General features: G+C 36.0%; 2 protein-coding genes across 2 annotated transcripts in view; one reads left to right on the top strand and one right to left on the bottom strand.

Annotated features, from left to right (window-relative positions):
* Positions 1-657: 657 nt before the first annotated feature.
* On the bottom strand, positions 658-9,350 carry Rpp25 (ribonuclease P protein subunit Rpp25). The gene is made up of 7 exons (XM_089240972.1): positions 9,245-9,350; positions 8,409-8,464; positions 3,947-4,095; positions 3,686-3,778; positions 2,651-2,685; positions 1,151-1,267; positions 658-1,044 (listed from the first exon to the last, which is right to left on the bottom strand). The coding sequence occupies exons 2-7, from the start codon at positions 8,428-8,430 to the stop codon at positions 897-899; spliced, it is 564 nt and encodes a 187-aa protein (XP_089097098.1). The 5' UTR covers positions 8,431-8,464; positions 9,245-9,350; the 3' UTR covers positions 658-896.
* Positions 9,351-9,592: 242 nt separating this feature from the next.
* The window catches only part of Gcn5 (Gcn5 acetyltransferase), a 38,911-nt gene continuing 27,077 nt past the window's right edge, over positions 9,593-21,426 (top strand). The window contains exons 1-5 of the mRNA XM_089240971.1: positions 9,593-9,739; positions 14,860-15,029; positions 15,235-15,364; positions 15,874-16,019; positions 16,698-16,784. Coding sequence (XP_089097097.1) covers positions 14,865-15,029; positions 15,235-15,364; positions 15,874-16,019; positions 16,698-16,784 — 528 coding nt within the window. The 5' untranslated portion in view covers positions 9,593-9,739; positions 14,860-14,864. The remainder of the gene's footprint in view (positions 9,740-14,859; positions 15,030-15,234; positions 15,365-15,873; positions 16,020-16,697; positions 16,785-21,426) is intronic.

Here is a 21,426-nt window from a genome sequence, read left to right as displayed (position 1 = left end):
GCGAGCTGGAGGTATTTTCTTGTGTGCCTATTTATGCTTTCAAGTAGTTCTTTTAGTAGTAGTATGAAAATATCTACTAAATCATTCTGGAGCCACAGATGAGCCATGAATTGCGCAAGGAAGTCACGGGTGACAAAAGTTTAAGAACTGCAATATGGTGCTAAATTTCCCTCTATAAAGGATGTATAGAGCTGATTTCAGAACATTTCAAAACTCATGGCATATAAGTTAGAGGGGTGATAGAGCAGACAAGCACGGATCACCATAAAAGGAAAATTTTTTATTCAACAACTTCACAGACACACCACAGTACCTGCTCAAAATTACAGATGCCAACAGTGACATAGCTTCTCACCGACAAAAACACTATGCATGTCTCTTATGGTGCTACAGAAATCTAGCAACAAGGTCTGTCAGCCTTCTGATTCATGTACGCATCCATCTTGTCAGTAATCCCCAACACAAATGACGGTGGCTGCTGCGAATGATATTTATTGTGTTTGCTGGGCGCACCGTCTTCTCTCCATCTCTGATTTACGACTTACAAGCCCATTACAACATCACTAGGGAGAAGCACTTAACCATGTGAATTCCGGGAATGAGTTGTATGGTGATTTGTGCTTGTCTAGTTGCGCTCTATCATTCTATAACTTTAACAGCATGAGTTCTGAAACATTCTGCATAAGCTAAACATATAGGGCCACAGTGATGGGAAAAATACTTTCAATTAAAGTGCTATGAATTGTTAATTATGATATATGAAAATTCTCAAGCATATCTTGCATTCTGTTGGCAGGTATATTTCATTTCTAATTATTCAGAATCACATATCTTAATATAAAAATCAACCAATAAAATTTGTCTATAGTTTTTTTATTATTATTATTAATTCCTCACTAAACATCTGGTGAATGAGTGTCTTCTTTTTTAAGTGACGATGATCCAGAATTTACATTTCTGTAACTCTTGAAGCGTTTCCTATGTGTCTTCTTTTCAGGGCTGTCATTCCTCAGTGTGGGATCGAGGCCTCCTGGTGGTTGATACCTTTTTTCAAAATATATATGTGTTTCATTTGTCATTGATTGGGCCACAAAACAAATTGTGTACCAAAATTTGGTTCAGTTTACAATCAACATTAAATTAAACTTACCCAGGCTCATCTGCACATAGACTATCTTTGCAAAGCAGTATAGAAATTTGAGGGATTTCCCTCGTTACTTTCAGTCTGTCTAGGTCAGCGTTTTTAGGTTCCCAATATTCATCTACTCTGAAAACAAATGAAAACCACGGTTTTAATAACATACAGATTTGTTTGAAAATGAAATTCAAGTTTTATAAATACAGGTATTCCTTGCTTTATACAATTTCTCTATGATGCGGTTTTGGGAATTCCAACCTGCAAAATTTGACTTGGAATTTAACTTTAATCCTGGAAATGGGCTTGCAAAGTGAAGATATAACATAGTTAAACCCTTTGACAACAAAATACATTGGATTTGATGATGTAGCTGGGATAAATATGAGAGAAATTCTCAGATACAACTCACTGATGAACAATGTTTGGCAGCACACTAACAATGCCATGGAAAATTTAATCGAAAAAAAACGGTTCCAATGAAATTAGAATTTTTATATTTCCAAGAAATATGCAGAATTCTCATGCTTTGTTACTAAAGTTTTTATAAGGAGATGGAACGCAGAATCTCAGCTGTTTCATTAAAAAAGAGTTATCAGTCTATCGTACTAGGCTCTTCAGGAGAAAACATCCACTGTCACTAGAATGAGTGCATCAGCATGATTGAGTTCATTTTTTTTAATTTTTTCAATGCATTGTGCAGCTGATAAGCTTGAGTCAATCAATTATTCCACTCAACTGATGTTGGGGAAAAAAATTTTCTTACCGTCTTGTGCCATAGAAACTGGTGATAGAATTAAAAACCAAAAAATACATGGTAAATTATGATTTAATTTGTTAATCCATGTTGTTAAAGCATTCTTTAGATTTTTATAAAGTTAAATTTTAAATTATAAAACAAAAATTTACACATCAAAGAGTTTTAATGTAATTAGTGAACTTGCAATTTTCACATGGATCCTGATAGCATTAAGAGCCATATGCTAAAAACTACATTAACCTTTTCTGCAAAATGGCATTAACATTTTAATTGAGAGTTGTAGTATAATACAGTAATGTGCCTGTCCAAGTTGGACACTATGGTTTCATCAAAATCCTTCTCCAAGTTAGACGTCCAAGATACAGAGGTACAGTATCATGAACATCCTGTTTTATAGGATTATCTTTGATTCTATATTCAAAACCGTCCGATGTAGGGAGGTGTCCAAAGTGACATGCTTTACTGTATAACAACTTTATAATCAGGTAAACAATTACATTAATCGGGTACATCACTCTATGGTAGAAAACAGGCAATGTACATTCTAAAAAATAGAAAACTGCAAATATAAATACAGTTGCTGCAGGGTACTCGTCATATGAAATACATTATTAAGGATGTATCTTACCAGTTGTGGTAGTGGCATGGTCGCTATAGCATGGACCATTATAGCAATACAGTAAGAGTAAGTTAGTACAGTAAGTTAGCGAGCGAGTGTCAACTATATTTATTCAGATAAATAAGGAATACAATACCTTAAATAGCCAATTTTATTTATTTGGTGCAAATCCTGAAAATACAAAAAAAAAACTATATTCATTTCAGTATGAAACTAAACAAAAATTTTTAATGCAAAATATAATACAGCATACATTAGATAGCGGTATATAATTGATTACTCTATCTAGGTTATAATGTTAATTAGCTTTTTAAAAGCAATTTAATCAGCACATTGAATGCCTGAACTATGCAAATTCATGGTGTAATGAAATTCTACTGAAGTCATGGTGTAATGAAATCAACTTCTTTTAGCTTAGTTTAAATTTCTGGATTCGATTCTTATAATCCAAAAGCAAATCTGAAAACAGAAATTGTATTCCATCTCAGATCAAGTACATGAATTTAACATGTAATTATAATTTTAATTAATATGGTCTTAGTTTTTTTTTTTGGAAAAAGCAATTGCTAATTCTGTGTATTGCTAGGGGGAAAAAGCACCAATTATTGTGATTGGCATCAAAAATATATTACCAAACATTTTTTGCAAAAAATAAATTCAACAGTGAAACAAAAAATTAAAAAAAACTTTATTTCAATGACAAGCCCAGATATTTTGTAAAACTTATTTCTCAATGAAACACATTTTCCTATCCCCACCCCCCCCCCCCACTTTGCTTCTGCTAAAAATTGGGAGAAAGCCTTCCTCATTAAAAAAAAAGATAAAGCATTGTACATGAAGTTTAGTGATTTCTGCTATGCTAGGGAAAAGGTCAAAAGGAAAAGATCATTAAAACAATAAATATAAGAATGAGGAAATGATGAGAATTTATGACTAGTAATAAAATATTGCAGTAATTTCCTGCATATAAACCTGCAGATCATACACTAAAAATGCAGCTAAATAATTGTCCTCATGGGATGAAATTTTCTTCTCTCAAAGTAGCAAAATTTATGTGTAAACTATAGGAAATTAACATAGTTCAAGTCAATAATAAAAGTATCACAATTCGAAAAATACTACTCTACATGATAACCTTTGATAAAATTTTAATTGAAATTTGAATCCTTACCCTGGCCTTGTGTTTTACTATTTCTGCACAACTTATTGCTTTGTACATAGCATCGCCACTACCACAAACCAACATGTGACGATTCCCTTCGTTCTAAAAGATGAATAAAAAGCCAGTAACCAATGAATGAAATGAATTTTTTTTTCATTCAATAATAGTTGCTTTTGTGTGTACTACAATAATAATTGATCAACGAACATCGAAAATGAATCTGAAATATTCCATAAAACAAAAATAATTGCATTTTTCAACATGCCTCACCTTGAATGCTCGTAAGGCATATCCAAGCACATTCCTCATTTTACTGCTATGTTTGACTCTAATATTTATTAAGTTTTCAGGCAAATCAGGAAATAAATCTTTTGGATCGCCGCTCACCACGACAGATTCACCCTTGGTATAATTGTCCACTAAGTAAAATTCAAAATGGTTGAAACGAAAATAGATGGAAATAGCTGTTATAACTCATTACTTTTATATAAAGGAATAAAAAATATAAATCCAATAGAGTTTTACAGTAATACTCTGACTTCTATCATCCCACACTTCTAATTTTTTGTCTTGAAAATTATTTTTTTAATTAGATGCACTTTTATTAAACCTTGAAATTTTTCACGTCACATTCAATTTTTCAATTAAAAAAATTATATTTTTTTTAAAAGAATGTGATTTACATAAAGAAATCTTTCTCCAGGGAGAGCAGCATCAAATAGAGAAAACAACAGAGGGTCATTATTTGACCTGTATTTTGTAGGACATGTTTTTTTTTCCTAATTTTTAATGAAGCTTATTCAAATTTGAAATCTTAATTGAAATTGTGCATGACAGAGACACCGATATGAAGAAAAGATTTGGGGGTGGGGGGAGCTGAAAGTTGCATGTCATCCCATATATACAGGACTCAAGCATGTATGCACGAGGGGGAAGGTGCATTTTTTTCAGAAATTATTGGGGACTCGAATGGCCTCTAGGTTCTGGTGCCTATGGTGCATGAAGATAGTTTTTATTGCTTACAAAAATGTAAACTTTAAATACATACATTAGTGTCACATATTTGTCATGTTTAAAGGCCTCCCCCCCCCCCCCACATGAAATATATTTTAATTTTCTGCAGATATGCAGTAGACATCTAAAGGCAATTTTTTAGCAATTTCAGCTATATTTGGTCTTTTTTATTCTTCCATGTTTTACAATTTTTTGGTGAAAATTAATGATGTCATTAAATACAATAGGTGTAGATTATGGTTGTTGGGTTATGAAACTCACCTGCCTTATTATTTCAATAATATATCAATAGAAAAATTTACCTGGACTTTTTTATGCTGTGTTAGTCTTGGAATGACTTGCTGACCTAATTTTATTTATAACCTTTCCCCACAATCCTCTCATATCTATAGTAATCCTACAGTGCAGATTTCATTCGATCATTTTTGCTGCATCATTGTCATTTTCTGCACATGAAGACTAAGTAGTTCGGGACCTACAATTTATTGCCGATTCTGAACAGCAGCATTCAATTTTTGTCTTTTTTACACTCACCGAGAGGTTGGTGTGCAAACCCCCTACAGTAACAATATTTTTCTGTGGTCTTGTTGTCACCATGTCTGTTGTATCCCCGTGTCAGAAAAGCTTCTGACAAGGACAAATCGAGTATCGGCCTTGTAACACAGTGCCTATTTCATAAAACTATGGTGGGCTATAACAATAATATGAAGATGATGTCACTCCCTGCTTTTCATGCAAAGATTTGAACTGGTTGAATGCTAACATGGGTTTAGAAAAGAAAATTCAACTGCATCTGTGAAAAAGTGAACCATCATCCCCATCACAATCTGGCGACCACATTGAATAAGTCGCCATCTATTGGCAAATGCCAGTCAGTATATATATATATTTGCTGAGTTAGATGTAACAATTCCATTCAGCATATATATATAAATGCTTTAAGACAGGACTGGGTTAATCCCAGGACACCATGGCGACTAGAAAATTGATATTTGTACTTAAACTTTTCTAAATGTGGTTGCTAAATTGGAGTCTATAGCTGACACAAAATTTTCTGATTACATTATGCTGCATCTTTTAACATGGGAAAAGTTTAAAGAGAACATCATTTAGGACCATTTTTCTTGAGCAAATACTGTGATTGGCTCCTAAGAAATCGGGCTGGTGCTTAAATATTTTTTTTAATTTATCAAGCACAGCTTCAAGGAAAGATATTCATTGCATCTGTAGTGTAGTGGCTGGTGCACTTGCCGAACTGCAAAGGGACAGTGGTTCAATTCCCCCGCAGAGACAGTTGAATTTTTTTTACTAAATCCATCTTCATATCAGCCAGTTGTCCAAACCTTTGTAGTTTGCACAAAGAAAAATGGTAGATTTGGGATAAAATTTCACTAGATGTAACTTCTAAAATTGAAGATAAATTGGTTAAACAAAAAAATTTGTTAAAGCAGCAATACATGTTTGTAGGAGTACAGTGATACTTGGCTAACGAAGATAACTCATTCTGAAATTACATTAGTTAGCCAACACATGATTTTCCATTGGTTTCTATGTAAATTGTTTAATTCATTCTTGGAACTGCCAAAACTTCAAAGTAACTTTGATAAAGCACTATAAAATTTCAGGAGCTGACATAAACAAATTCAGGATGAGAAAGAATTTGAAAGAAAATGGGATACAGAAGATCTTTTTACTTTACACTATGCATGCTATGTAGTCAGGTTTATAACCCATAGTGAAAAGAAAATGTGTGAGGTGGTGTGGTATGCAATATAGTCAGCTCATTTCTCTCCTGCACACATATTCAGATGGAAAATTTCCTGGATTATTCAGTTAAGTATTAAGAGTAGGGTGGCCAGATGTCCCGGTTTTTCGTAATTTTTTGCCCTGTCCCAAAAAAGTTTTGGGACGCCTGCTTGTCCTGGTTTTTGCTTGCGCAATGAAATCACATTATTTTCAATATTTTTCTATTTTAACCTTCAGCTATGTTAGATATTATGCTAGAAATTTACTATTTAACTTTTATATTTTCATTATGTTAATATTTCATGTAACCAAAAGACAGTGAACCAGTTTTGAGACATTGTAGCCCTGTTCACATGTGCAATATTGTGGTAGAATGAAGCAATAAAATGGGGGTAGTTTGGTGGAAATAATCAGAATTTTTTTCCATTGCAGGCCCGTTTAGAAGTAAATGAAATAAAGGAAGTTTTGAAGGAATTGTGGTCACACTGCAGGCAGAAATTTCAAGGGCTTTGACACTGAGATTATAGATAATGTATTAAAGAAACCAGACATAGCCCAGCCTCTGCTCCAATAGGGGCTATAAGCCTCTTATTTCGTAAGGTTGGGATTATATCTTCTAGGGAAGAAAGTTTTCACTATTAGTCGAATAATTTCAATTTGTTTTACAGTACACTCTTGAGCATAAAGCACTTCAGTGAAAGTTCACACTGAAAATATTCAGTCCTTGGAACGAATTAATAAATTTTACATCAATTTCTATGGGGAACAAACTATTTTGGTTTCTGAACAATTCGGTTTACGAATGGACATCCATAACGAATTAGTAAGTTCGTAAAACAAGGGTCGAATGTCTGTAGAAGCATAAACATTACAATATGACTTACATCTAGTAACTAGACTCTTAATATGAGACTAGAGACTAATATGAAACTTACATCTGACAATATATGAGTTACATCCAAGTACTTAAGTTACCCCCCACCCAGTAATTTCTTGAGTATGTAATGTAATGCATCTCACCTTTCATGACATACGCCCTTCACATATATATGGAACGGCACGTCAGGCAACCATGGCTTCCATATCCTGTTATACTTGTTTTTGTGCCTCTGTGTAGAAGTATTGTGATAATATTTCTGTAATACATTGTTAGCTTGTAATTTTAGACTAATGCCCACCAAATGCGAGTTTTGAAAATCTCCCTGTTATTATTAATGGATGTCCCTGTTTTTAACAATGATTTCCGGGATTTGTCCTGGTTTTGCAGGCACCTCATCTGGTCACCCCAATTAAGAGTCTTGTAGCAGGCACTTGATAGCAAAACAAGTCAAATACATTTTTTCTTTATTTTTAAATGCATTTGTTTTAGCTTTTAACCATTCATTTTACATGAAATCACTCAAGATCTTGCCGAAAGAGAAAGGTGTATCTGGAAAGTGATTCCGGGGTGGAAATAAATTAATCTGGGGTTTGAGTGACTCATTTATTCATTAGATTCATTTTGATTTGAATGATTCATTTCGAAAATTTAGCTCACGGTGTGGCTGTTATATACATGTGCATCAATATCAATTAAAGTGTTCATTAGCCAAGGCAGGAAAACATTTTTAAAAATCTTCAAATAGTCAAAAAAGTTCATAAGCTGAGGCGTTCGTTAGTTGTGGTGTCACTATAATAGCTACTTATTGTATTTGATTATTTTACCTAATACAGTAAAATCTCTATTTTGCAGACAAAAGCGGGACAAAAAATCCATCCATAAAAGTTGGGGGAAGGGTGACCCCACCCAGTAATCTGGGGTTTGAAATGCATACTTTTATTATATAATGGGAAATTATTATTCGGCAATAAAAGAGGGGTGATCGCATCTGAGTGTCCATTAAGAAGGGTTTTACTGTACATCAAGCACACATTTTCATAATAATCAAACATATTTTTTATAAAAGTAATAACTTAAGCATAATATACAAACATGAAGAGTCAGCTGAAATCATTATCAATTTCTTCAATCACATGCACAGCTTCTACCTAAAATATACAAAAATTTACATTGGTAAATGAAAAAAATAAACACTTATATCCAGTTATAAGAACTGTTTATTTTATTTTCCCCCACACTAATCATTTTTTTTTTTTGCACAAAATTTACAGCATTATAGCCTATATATAAACAGGGTTGCAACTGGAGGGAAGTAGGCAGGTCTGGTATCCAGGGCATCAGACTGAAGTGGGCACAAAATACATTCTTTAACCCATGGCCCGAAAGGTCAAATGTTGCCCTCATGCCATATAATATAGCCCGTGACCTCTACCTAATTTTTTAAAAATTAACCTAAGCAGAACATTTCCAGATCACTTTAGTGACCCCCGCGATGTAGTTCCAGACCATTTAAGTGCTGTGTGACATATTCTCAGATCACTTAAGTGGTATGTGTAATATTTACAGATCATTTAAATGGCTTGCAGCACATTCCCAGATAATTTAAGTGACCCACGACACATTTACAGATCACAGAAGCACAATTCCATAGCACTTGAGACCCACAGTAGTTTCACATCACTTGGGTGACATATTAGGAAATCACTTAAATGACCCCCCCCCCCCCCGAAGCTGATTCGCAATAAAATACGTGCTTGCCCCGTTTGGCCAAGCATCTAGTAGCAGCCCTGTATATAAACAAATAAATTCAAGGTACACATTAAAATTCAAACAATTTTCGTAGTTTATATTTCATAAAAACTTGAAGGATGTATAAGCTTAAACAATCAACTAATATTCAAAATTATAACGTTTGCAAAACCTCTTACAAGGGAAAATTACAGTAGAGCCGCAATGCAATACAAATTAGCGACGTCTTTGCTTACAGTAAAGCGGCACATGAAAAATTTTACATTTGTTTACACCCGTAGTATCAACGGCTTTGACTTTGATCTCTTGGATATCGCTGGAAAAAAAATTTAATCCATGTAATCTACATTTGAATATTTTTCCAATTATTTTCAATCTTTTCGATATTTTTGTCTTATTTTATATATTCCATAATTTTTTTTAAATCATAGAACCAAACTTGATTGTTTATTCTGAAATGCCTTGTTGTCGAGATTATGAGATGGTCAAAAGATCACTGAGCTAGATCTGGACAAAAAAAAGAGCTGTGAATGAGCTGGGTTTGTTGTTTTATTTTTTGTAGTTTGTATACGCTTGTGTGTTTCTCGAAGTTGTGAATGTTTATACTCGGATGGAAGTAGTTTTCACAAATTTTGGGTATTTGGCCCGTTATTGATTCTATTTCCCACGGAAAGGTACCCCCACAATTCTTTTATTCAAATAAACATTATTTGACTTTCTTACGCTATTTCTATATACGTATCTAATACAATTTTGCCGCTTTGTTTTATTTGAGTGCTAGCAAACAAATGTATGTTTTTACGGGGGGGGTGGAGAACTTACGAGGCTGCTGACCGGTTACGAAGTGCAGATCGGGGGGAAGAAAAGGATCACCCCTCCCAAGAATAGAATAATATGGAGGAAATTCGCCAGTCCCGTAAAATACGGGAGGATGTAGTGCACCTAGACTATCAGTTGTGTCTCCGACACATCGCTCTGGATCCGCCTGCCTCGGCTCCATTTGCAGCTGGAGATGTCACCATTTGCCCCATTCGACGCTAAAGATACCTGCCTTTGCTCCATACGCAAATGAAGATATCTGCCTCTGCTTTATTCTCAACTGAAATTGCCTGCCTCAGCTCCATTAGCAGCTGAAGATGTCTGCCATAGCTTTTTTCCGCAGCTGAAGATGTCTGCCATAGCTTTTTTCCGCAGCTGAAGATATCTGGTTCGGCTCATTTGCAGCTGAAGATGCTTGCCTCCACTCCAATGACAGCTGGAAAATACCTGCCTTTTGGAACATATTACCAATATCTGCCTCTGCTTTATTCTCAACTGAAATTGTGTGCCTCAGCTCCATTAGCAGCTGAAGATGTCTGCCATAGCTTTTTTCGCAGCTGAAGATGTCTGCCATAGCTTTTTTCGCAGCTGAAGATATCTGGTTCGGCTCATTTGCAGCTCAAGATACTTGCCTCCACTCCAATGACAGCTGGGAAATACCTGCCTTTTGTAACATATTACCCTCTGGGGAACAGCTTTGGTATAAGGGGTGATTTTCGGCGTCAAACATGTCCAACGAAAAGTTGCAAAGCAGTCTGTCAGACACTATGGGGCACTGAAAAAAAAATTGCTAGCATAAAAAACAACGGAAACCAACAAGCACATAATAATTACTAAATATAATAATAATACAAAACAACGTAAAGATCCAGACGCTTTTAAATAAACAACAGCCCTTCCTGTTGGTTAAAAAATAAAACTCTGGATATAAATAAACCAATTAGACTATAAATAAAACCAGGACACTGTTTTGTATAATAAATCATTCAGGGTATAAATAAAACCCAGACTCTAATTTAAATAATAAATCGATCACGGTAAGCAGAACAAGTAATAAATATTAAAGGTACAACCTGGTGCATTTATATCCAATAATTGCGAGAAAGCATAATATAATAGCATAGCATAACAAAATAGCCGTTTGAAATTTTAAAAGAGGTGCTGTGGCTGAGCAAAAACAAGAAGAAACAACAACTAGTGCCATCTGGATAATGTCTAGAACAACAGCAACCCAGCACCATTACGTTAGCATTTGCGACTTATCGTCGGGTAAAGTTGCCAACTTGGCGTGTCCCTTATACGAAAGCTGTTCCATTTGCTCAAACTTATGTGTTTGTGTTGGTATGTACTGTAGCACTTTTTCATTGGCTGAAAAAGAGGTTTGCCGTCAACCTCAGTTTGTGTCAGTTTGCAGTTGGGTTTACTTGTGGCTGTGTAGTGGTTTGAAATTGAATTCCGCCGAGGAATGTGTACAAGGTGCGTGTTCGGCTAAATAATAGTAGCGGTTTGGAATCTTAAATAGGCGGGCTGATGGTAAAAAAACCATATATAATGAACTGTTTGAGGAACTCAACATATAATCGCTTCAAAAGCAATTATTTCACATTTGGTGTTTTCCTCAGTGTTTGCCAGTGCTTTTTCCATCTCTAGTGACACTGGTGCATAATTCTAGCATAGCTAGTGTGGGAAAGTCCCCCTTCCCAGCATCAATAATGGAGCCAACTGAGGAACAGCAATATTATAATCCTTTTTTTTCAATTGGCGATTTCCTTTCCAACATGTCGTGCTTTTCTTCCTGGTCACGCACAACGGTCGCAGTTTTTTCTGTCTGATTTTTTACAATTATTATTTCCTCAGGCTTCTGTTGGGTTGCATTTTTTTTTTTTCCAATATTGGTTATCTGAAGGCGATGTCACACCTTAAGGTGCATAGGGAGCGAGCATTTGATTCCTGTCTGTTATTATGTTAGAACTTTTTTTATGTTCATTTACAGGTTGTATCATCTTTTTTTTTTCGTTTTCCCAGCATGTTAAGTTGTTTTCACCCTTGTTGGAATATCTCATTTCGGATTTGTTTTTTCATGTTGTGCATTTCATATTTACATTTTTATGCATTTTTTGCGTAATAGCAGGGGTTGGGAACTCTGTGCCAATTGCGCTAAAATTAACATCTTGCACCATCCTGCTCCAATAGTATATTTTCATATTTTTCTGCACCAAGTAGCCAAAATAGCAAATTTTGCTTCAGTATGCCCGGAATTTTGGAAAGGACGACAAAAAATTTTTATTCTTGCTTGCCGCAAAACGCTTTCCGAGAAGAGCGTGTTTTATCAACACCTATAAGTACAAGGCCTTCCCACAGCTAGAACCCCTATATACACATAGCTGCTACATAAGTGACGTCATCAAAAGCCGACTCGGTGTGAGTGTGGAAACATGTTTGTTCGTGAAAGCACCAGGTTTGGAAGCTTTGGAAGCAACAGAAATTACTTTAGTCGATCGTCATTGCGTTAAATCCAGATGTTTCATGAAAAAAAAATTCCATTCCGGGAGTAAAAAGCGCATGTCTGCCGATGTACGAATGATAATTTAGAAACTTAGCCAAATAACGAGCGTTAAATTGCCAATGTTGCCAAATAATGAGTGTTAAATTGGCAATATCGTGAAACAAGAAGTGTCAGATCGCCAATATCACCAAATGATAAGTACTGAATCGCCAAACATCGTCTTGATTCTTCCGAAATTCTCTCCCATTTTGGAACAATTTCTTTCAGAGTATAAAAAAATTGAAAACTTATAGAAAATTTTTAGCCCATTTTTGAAGTGCTGCTGTTCTAGACAGCAAACAGTGCCCTCAGTAAGCAAAAATTATCTTAAATAGACTGGTGCGAAACATTTTATGACAGCGGCTCTTTCAAACAAGGTATCAAAAGCCTGAAACACCAAAAACAAAAAACAAGCTGATGAAAAGATGTTTGATAACAAAAGACAGTGCAGTTGTTTTATTTTGGAAAGGGTGAGGGTTAACGAAAATATTCTTGTTAATTTCGGGGCTCAAATTTATAAATATATGCTCCGAATCCTATATTTTGCTGCTCCAAAGCTGCTTCAAAATGGACTTTGTCACTTCCCACCCCTGTAATCGCCATTATAGTTTTAATCCTGCAATTGTGTTTTTATTGAACCCTGAGACTCTTTTTGACCAAACCCAGAGAGCTTTTTTGCCTGATCATTGTATTATTTAAAAGAGAGTCTAGGTTTTTTATTTATATTCCAGTGAATATTTATATATCAGGAGAGACGTTTTTTGTATTATTTAAAAAAAAGCCATGGTTTTTATTATTTTCATCCCTGTATCTAGTCAAGGATGCGATATTGTTGATCTTGATCCCTTATTTGGTGTAGAAGGTTGTTTTGCTATTGTGTTTGTCCTTTGTTTTTTTATCATAATTTTTTTTTTTTAACAACCTTAGTATTATCCCTTTTTGGTGATGTGTTGGTGATTTCTTTCTTTCACTAGAAAGACATCTAAAAGCATGATTCTGTTTACTCTCTATGACTTCTTGTCATCCTTTCCAAAGTTTTTCTCGCTAGAGGAAAAAATTGCCAAAAAGGGATTATATACCATAGCTGTTCTCCAACTGGTCTAATGTGTATGCATATTATAAATTGACATCACGTGCTCCTCTCTTCCCCCCCTCACAAACCTTTCAAGTATATCTTTGCCTGTGGCAAGGCTTGATAAATTGAAAGCGCCAAGTCCTGTGGCTGCAAAAAAAAAAAAATGGCACGCAGGGCTGGAACTAGAGAGGGGGAGGCAACTGTCCCGGTTGTCAATTTTAAGTGAGAACAAAAAAAAAACAAAAAACAATTATAAAATTATCAAATTTTAAAGTTGTGGGAGGGGGTGGCAAAAATCATAGTTACGGCCCTCATGGCACGTGAAATTTTGTGTGTAATTGCTAAATAAATCAAAGTACAGCACAGATTATGGACTTTATCTCTCTCAGCATGTATACCAACATAGTGTCCAAAGCCTCCGGGAAAGTGAATTATTTTTGAACCCTGATTCAACAGCACTATTTGTTTCGCAGAATTCTAGCACTATAATGAGTTTGATATATCAAATCATGGTTAACCTCATTTAGGCTTAATTCCTATAGTATATGGAGGATTTGGTTCTCACTGAAAGCTTTTAAAAGTAAGTGGGATTGACATGGCATCTGTGGAGGGGGGGGGGGTTTATAACATGGTTCAAGTGTATTTTTGAACTATTCTGTCTTGGGGGAAAAAATGTTTGGTTCCTAATTTAACTGCTGTCCAATTTTTTTAAAATCCATCAAGTGCTGATTACAACAGCACATAACTTCACTTACAGTATAGGAAGTCTCTTATTTTGTTGGGGAGGGTAGACTGGATACTAGGACTCAGTGTTTGCCAATACTTATCAAAATTCAATTTTACTCCTCCAAATTTTGTTAAGGAGTGAAAATATGCCTTCAAGTTTTAAGTAATTTTTTCTTAATTATTATTTTTCTTCGATAAAGAAAATAATGCCCCTGTTTTTACAAAAATATCCCTTAAATTTTGAAAAGGTGTGAAATTACTCTTAAAAAAGGAGGTGAGTCTTACCAGTGTTATCCAAAAATATAACTTTTTGGAGAGCAAAAATGTATTCGCATTCTTAATTGAGAAATAACATACGCAGAAGTCAATTGCAATTAGTCCTTAATGTTTTAAAATCACTCAAATTTTTTGGAACTTTGTGTTCATGAAATTTCCAGATAGGCATGCAGTAGGCACAATCGTAAACATTTTCTTGCAATTTGACATAAGATAGATTAGTGTTGAATTGCAAAGTAGGTTAACACTGATTTGAAATATGTGTTTGTTCTTTTTTTGCAATCTATCATTTTTTTTTTAATTAATTATATTCTTTCATGTGGAATAACATTTTTTTCATGATGGATCTTTAGGAAAAATGTCATCTGAGGTACGAGCAGTAGCTGCTGGTCAAGTTCATAGAATTGGCAATGAAAGTTTATACCCAAATAATCGACAGAAGAGTTCCGAGAAGAAAGCTCTCGCACGAAGCTATCCACGAAATGTGAAATTGGAGATTATTGCACCACATTCATCATGCAGGGTATTACAATCTTCATGCTTAATTTAGTGTTTGAATCAGAGGGTCATGACTTCCTGCTTGCAGACCAAGTGTATGTAACGAAAATGTATCTATCCACATAGCTTGTGACAAGTGCAGCAGTTTGTGGCCTGTGAGCAGCAGCTATTAATATTTAACTTACTTAACAATCCATGTGTAACACACTTTCATTATTTTATTCTTTCAGGCTCATGATTGTAATTGTCCTGGATGGAAAATTCCAGCTTCGATCGCTGCTGTCTCTTCAGGAAAATCTGAGACCGGAAATATACATGTTGTCCCAGATACCCTTTGTGAAGGATGCCGGCACAAATTAAGTTAGTTAATTTATTTTCATACTACATATTTATTACAATAGACCCTTGCTGATCCAGCACATATCAGACCTGGGTGTATCAGATTATAATTGATTGATGATTGAATGTGATTGTTACATTGAAGTCTAGGGATGACAAAATTCAACGATTTGATTTTAGTGTGTCTTTCAACACTGGTGAGGGTCATCAAGTCCCAAAAAAGTTGTAAAACATCATTTAGGATTGGTTTTTTCATGAAGAAAAATCATGCTTGACTTCCAGGAAATTTCCCTTACGCCTAAATACTTTTTTCCATTTGTCATATTAGGGTTACAAGTCCTGTTAAATACCAGACAATTTTTAATGTTTTTGTATGATTGCTTCCTTCACCAATCACAAGTACTTCTAATAAATATATCCCTCACAGGTTTTAGTTTTTGCTATATTTGATATGCTGTCTTTGCAGATAGATATCTATCAAGTCATAGATGGAAGTATCTAATTTTTTCTTTTCAACTCTTATGTTCTAGATACCCATGTATCGCATCTACAAAACCTTTCCGATGAAGATTTGTTGTCATATTATGGAATTGCTGTTGACAGAAAAACTTTATATTCATGGTATCAAGATGAAAAGGATCCAGAAACTAGAGAGGTTTACCTAAGTCTGCATAAAGTGCGTACAATTTTGTAATTGCTTTTTCATGAGTAAATACTTGAATTTAATAAGTAAATAATTGCAAAAGTACAGTTAGACCTACTTATAAAGAATACAGGTTTAGCCAAGTCTCATTATAACACCCATTGATATAGCGTCGACCCCACTTAGTGCCAGAGAATTTCAGTGAACAAATCTTAAATATATTGGAATTACGCAGATTCCATATGTCAGGATTGTGGGAAATAAATGGTATTAATCATAGGCATAAATCATATGGCATTAAATTAGAGTTAAATTGTAAATATAATGTAGTGTGGTTTTTCCACCTTACTTCTGTTTTGTAATATTCACATATGAAGCCTATGTTTTTTTGAATGTGTACAATAAATGACAATTTATGCAAATTCCCTGCTTAATGATCACGTATCAAACTTTTTTGCTTGGTTTTTAACAGAAGAAAGATAACTTATTCTCTTGGATTAATAATGAATATTCCTCATCAAAAAACAATTTTATAAACCTTACTTGCTGCGCTTATTTTTTTTCCTTTTAATTGATAGGCTATCTTAAAAAGTTATAGTTTTTACTTTATTCAACCACATTGTCAATTTTATTAATCTATCATGAATCACTTCTTTACATCATGTTTTGCTAATGATCATCTCTTCACTGTGATTATTCTTTTCAATGCAGCTATTAGGGCGAAGCATAAATCAGCTCACCAAGCCTGATATTAAACATATCGGTGTGCCACCTTTTGAGAAACCTACTATTGAAATGGTAATGTGCTCATGCTTTTTATATTTCTTCTGGTTATTTTTTATGCTCCTTTTTAGTTCTGTATCTGTTAAAAATTGAATAAACTTCAAATTTCTTTAATCAGTAATATTCATTCATCAATTAACTTTTACAGCAATAAAATATATGCCGCCTGGCAGTCCAGTGATTAGGGAGCTAGCTTCTGACTGTGCAGGTCTGGGTTCGAATCCCGGCTCGGGCATGAATGTCTACTAACACTAACAAATTCCCTGGACAGATCGTAACGATCTCTTGGGAATACATGCTGATCAGTTTTATAAAAATATTCCCTGAACGGATCATGCTGATCGCTTGGGAAAAAAAATTATTGCAACTAAAATTTCACTCATATCATTACCAACTTTAAAATTTTTTTCTTTTGCTAATATTTTCAACCATACATTTTGTACTTAATAGTTTTTCACATTCAACTTTGTTCAGTCTACATTCAAACTTGTATTTCCTACTTCGATTAAGTTTGAGTAACTATTCAAATAAACTGTCTAAAAAGTTTGGTGTTTGTTCAGATGTCTCAGGTGAAACATGTCAAATAATTTATCAGTCCATGAGAACTTCTTATCTGTCCATGAAACATTTTGCCTAATTCATGTAACTGTTACATAATTTTTAGATTTAATAAATAAAATGCCTTCTTTGTATTGGTTTTTATTTGCCTCTGCCAATAGCAGGTCTGTGAATTATTTTTTCCATTTTCACCAGTCCATGAAATTGTTCAACTATTTTGACCAGTCCGCAGGTGTAGAGAGCAACAGATCTTTCAAAGGTACAAATATACTATCACCACATTTTACTCATAGTTTGAAGAATCGATGGCAGCAGTAAAATTCATGAAAAACATGATAAGCACTCTGCCAGTTAGGTGCATATGCACACTTCTGGTAGAACTCATTAGGTAGTAAATTGCCCGTAATTATAGAACAGAGTTATGTTTGGTTTAAAACAGGGTTGGTCAAAAAACCGGGTTTTTTTGGTTTAAACCAGGTTTTTTTGGTTTAAACCAGGTTTTTTGGTTTAAACCGGTTTTTTTGTTTTATATAGTATTAACATTAAAACAATGAAATTTCTGAAAAATCATTCGAACTTCTAATAATTAACTAAAATAAAATGTTTATTAATGTAATTAACACTATTACCATGCTAATTAATCAACAAATATTTATTACATTTTAACAAAAACCAACTTTTGCAATTTAATTATTTTTTGCTTAACTCAATGGATTACTGTGTGTTTGAAAATTCTTTTAATGTTATTATTAATCATATAATATATAAAGGTTTTTCTTCAGTTACTTTCAGTATACTTAATTAGGAAGCTATTTTGCAAAAAGTAATAAAAATTAGGTGAATATGTGGCAATATTGCCGATGATGTGGAAAAAAGAGATGAACGACTCGCGAACGTATTAAACATTTTAATCCGTAATTAAACACGACATCACAATTATTAAGGAAAAGAAACATACACAGAGAAAATTGAGAACTAACTATACATGTCGAAAATCCAGAGCGAACTGACTGGGGACGACTCAGCCTCGTGGCTGTAACAAGAAGAAACTACTCGCTCGATTATACAGGCAAAATTGGCTCATCGGGCCAAAACATGCTTTTTACAAAAATTATAATAATAATCCCCACAGTACTCCCCCCTGAGACCGTAAGTCGGTCAGACTGGAGGAATTCGAAACCTTACAGTTCGTCCAGAACGAGTTGTGACAGTTCGTGGAGGATCAGTTTTTGTCTTGTTCGATTTGGAACAGTTTGCTTCTCTTGTAAGTTCTTCTGGAGTATTGAGGAAGAAGGACGGCTTGAGACGGTCGATCGACACCGTTTGAGACTTGCCATTGACGTCCAAGGTGTAGAACTTGTCAGTTCGTGCGAGAATCTTGAAGGGTCCGTTGTATGGTGCCTGAAGCGGTCGTCGAACTCCATCCACTCGGACGAAGACGTGGGTAGCTGTCGGCAAAGTCTTATGGACGAAGATGTCGTGCTGACCATGATGACTCGCCGGAACAGGTTTCAGGTTCTGCATGCGCTCTCGGAGATGAACCAAGAATTGGTCAGCTCGTGGGGAGATCCTGCAAGAATGAAAATACTCACCTGGCAAACGCAGCGTCTCACCATAGACAAGTTCTGCGGGACTAGCGCCAACATCTTCCTTGAGGCTGCAACGGATTCCTAGCAAGACGGATGGCAATGCTTTCGTCCAGCTGTTGGACTGGAGACACATGATGGAAGCTTTTAGCTGTCTATGGAATCTCTCGACCATCCCGTTAGCAGCTGGATGGTATGCCGTGGTTCTTGTTCTCTCTGTACCCAGTAGACGAGTGAAAGAATGGAACAGCGCAGATTCGAATTGTGCACCACGGTCAGTCGTAACAACCTCTGGGACACCAAACCTTGAAATCCATCCTGCAAAGAAAACTTCAGAAACAGATTCAGCAGTTTGATTAACCATAGGAAACACTTCGGGCCACCGAGTAAATCTGTCAACGCATGTGAGACAGTAGGTGTAGCCTTGCGAGGGTGGTAGAGGGCCAACGATGTCAATATGGACGTTCCTAAACCGAGATTTGGGTAATGCGAACTGTCCAAGTGGTGACTTGACATGTCTGCTGACCTTGCTCTTTTGGCAGGTAATGCAACATTTAGCAAAATGCATGCAGTCTTTTTCCAGAGATGGCCATATGAATCTGCTTTTTACCAGCTTTGCTGTAGCACGTCCACTTGGATGTGACAGCGAGTGCATAGAGTCAAAAACTGCTTTTCGTAAGCTTTCAGGTACAAGAGGTCGAATAGCACCTGTTGAGACGTCACATTGAAGATCGGGACCATCGGAAGAAACAGAAAATGGTTTCAAGTCCAATCCGGAATTGTCAAGCTTACAGGAATGCAAACTTTCATCGCGTTGCTGTTCCTGTGCCATGAGTTGATAGTCAATATTGACTGGCAGTTCTATGCCTGCCATACGTGAAAAAGCATCGGCGATAGGATTTTGCCCGCCAGGAACATGCTGTATGTTGGTAGAAAACTGCGATATGAATTCGAGTTGTCGTAACTGCCTGGGAGAACACTTGTCTGTCTTCTGGCAGAAGGCATAGATGAGAGGCTTATGGTCACAAAGAATGGTGAACTGCCTACCCTCCAAGAAATGACGGAAGTGCCGAATAGCAGAATAAATTCCCAGTAACTCGCGATCGTAGACACTGTAGTTCTTTTCCGTTGCAGTGAGCTTGCGGGAAAAGAAAGCAATGGGCTCAACTGTAGTTAAATGTTTTTGATTCAGAACGGCTCCGAGACTTGTGTCTGAGGCGTCGGTCATGAGAATCAATTCAGCGTCTTGTTTAGGATAAGCCAACATGGCAGCATTGGCGATCATGTCCTTGCAAGTCTGGAAAGCTTTCTCAGTTGCAGGGGTCCAAGCAATAAGGGTTTTGTCTTTCTTCTTTTTACTTTTCACCAGGTCATGGAGTGCAGCTTGTTTTTCGGCTGCTTTGTCCAGGAACCTATGGTAAAAATTTATGAGAGCTAAGAAGCGTCTCAAATCATACACAGTTTTAGGCTTCGGGTACTTGGCGATAGCACTGACCTTTTCGGGTAATGGCGATATACCCCTCGAAGATATGAGGTACCCAAGGAAGGGCAATTCGGTTTGGCCAAATACACATTTCTTGACATTGAGGACAACGCGATATTTATTGAGACGTTCAAAAATTTTGCGTAAGTCCTGCAGATGCGTGGTTTCGTCTTCACTAGCCACCAAAATGTCGTCGAGGTATACATAGCAATTGAGACCACGGACGACTTCGTCAATGAATCGCTGGAACGACTGGCCTGCGTTTCTCAAACCGAAAGTCATGCGAGTGTACTCAAAAAGTCCTATCGGAGTTATGACAGCTGTTTTTTGTATATCTTTCTCGTTAACTGGAATTTGGTTGTAAGCTCTCACGAGATCTAATTTGGAGAAAATTTTTTTACCATTCAACTCCATTCCAAAATCTTGGATGTGTGGCAGTGGGTACCGGTCCGGGATTGTAACGGCGTTGAGCCTACGAAAGTCTCCACAGACACGCCAGGATCCATCTTTCTTCGGAACGAGATGAATGGGACTCGCCCAAGGACTTGAGGACGGACGAACTATACCCTGAGCCAAGAGCATCTGAAATTCCTGTCGTACCGCGTCTAACTTCTCTGGGCTAAGACGTCTGGCTTTTGAAGCTACAGGTTGACCATCAGTGAGAATACAGTGTGTTGTTGAATGATCAATAGGAACTTGATTGAGGGCAGTCTGCGTAATGTTTGGGAATTCGGACAGTAGCTGATGGTACTGGGAAGTACCAAAAATGGTCTTCAAACCAGGAGGCTGACCGGGTAAAACATTACCTCGTGCGTTAAGAGATGTCAATTGATCAATGAGTCGACGGTTCTTGATATCAACCAATAACTCAAATCGTTGCATAAAATCAGCTCCCAAGATAGGGCCGGAGACATTGGCGATGACAAATGACCAAGGAAAGTCTCTGCGTAAACCCAAGTCGAGCACTAAATGTTTATTGCCATATGTTTTAATAGCGGTTCCATTGGCAGCGTATAAAATGAAGTTTTCG

The sequence above is a fragment of the Pholcus phalangioides genome, unplaced genomic scaffold (assembly GCF_987345545.1).
Source record: "Pholcus phalangioides strain wild (caught in Gottingen) unplaced genomic scaffold, Ppha-v1.0 ptg000013l_1, whole genome shotgun sequence".
Taxonomy (NCBI): Eukaryota; Metazoa; Arthropoda; class Arachnida; order Araneae; family Pholcidae; genus Pholcus; species Pholcus phalangioides.
The sequence above is the reverse complement of the archived record's forward strand: the minus strand, read 5'-3'. Positions and strand labels throughout refer to the sequence as shown.

Bases quoted from the DNA above. Each gene is read 5' to 3' on its own strand.
- Rpp25 (XM_089240972.1), bottom strand. From the start codon at position 8,430: ATGATTTCAGCTGACTCTTCAT. The intron at 3,779-3,946 runs GTGAGGCATGTT...TTCATCTTTTAG, and splicing joins ATGCCTTACGAGCATTCAAG to AACGAAGGGAATCGTCACAT. The intron at 1,045-1,150 runs GTAAGTTTAATT...TTTTGAAAAAAG, and splicing joins CTATGTGCAGATGAGCCTGG to GTATCAACCACCAGGAGGCC.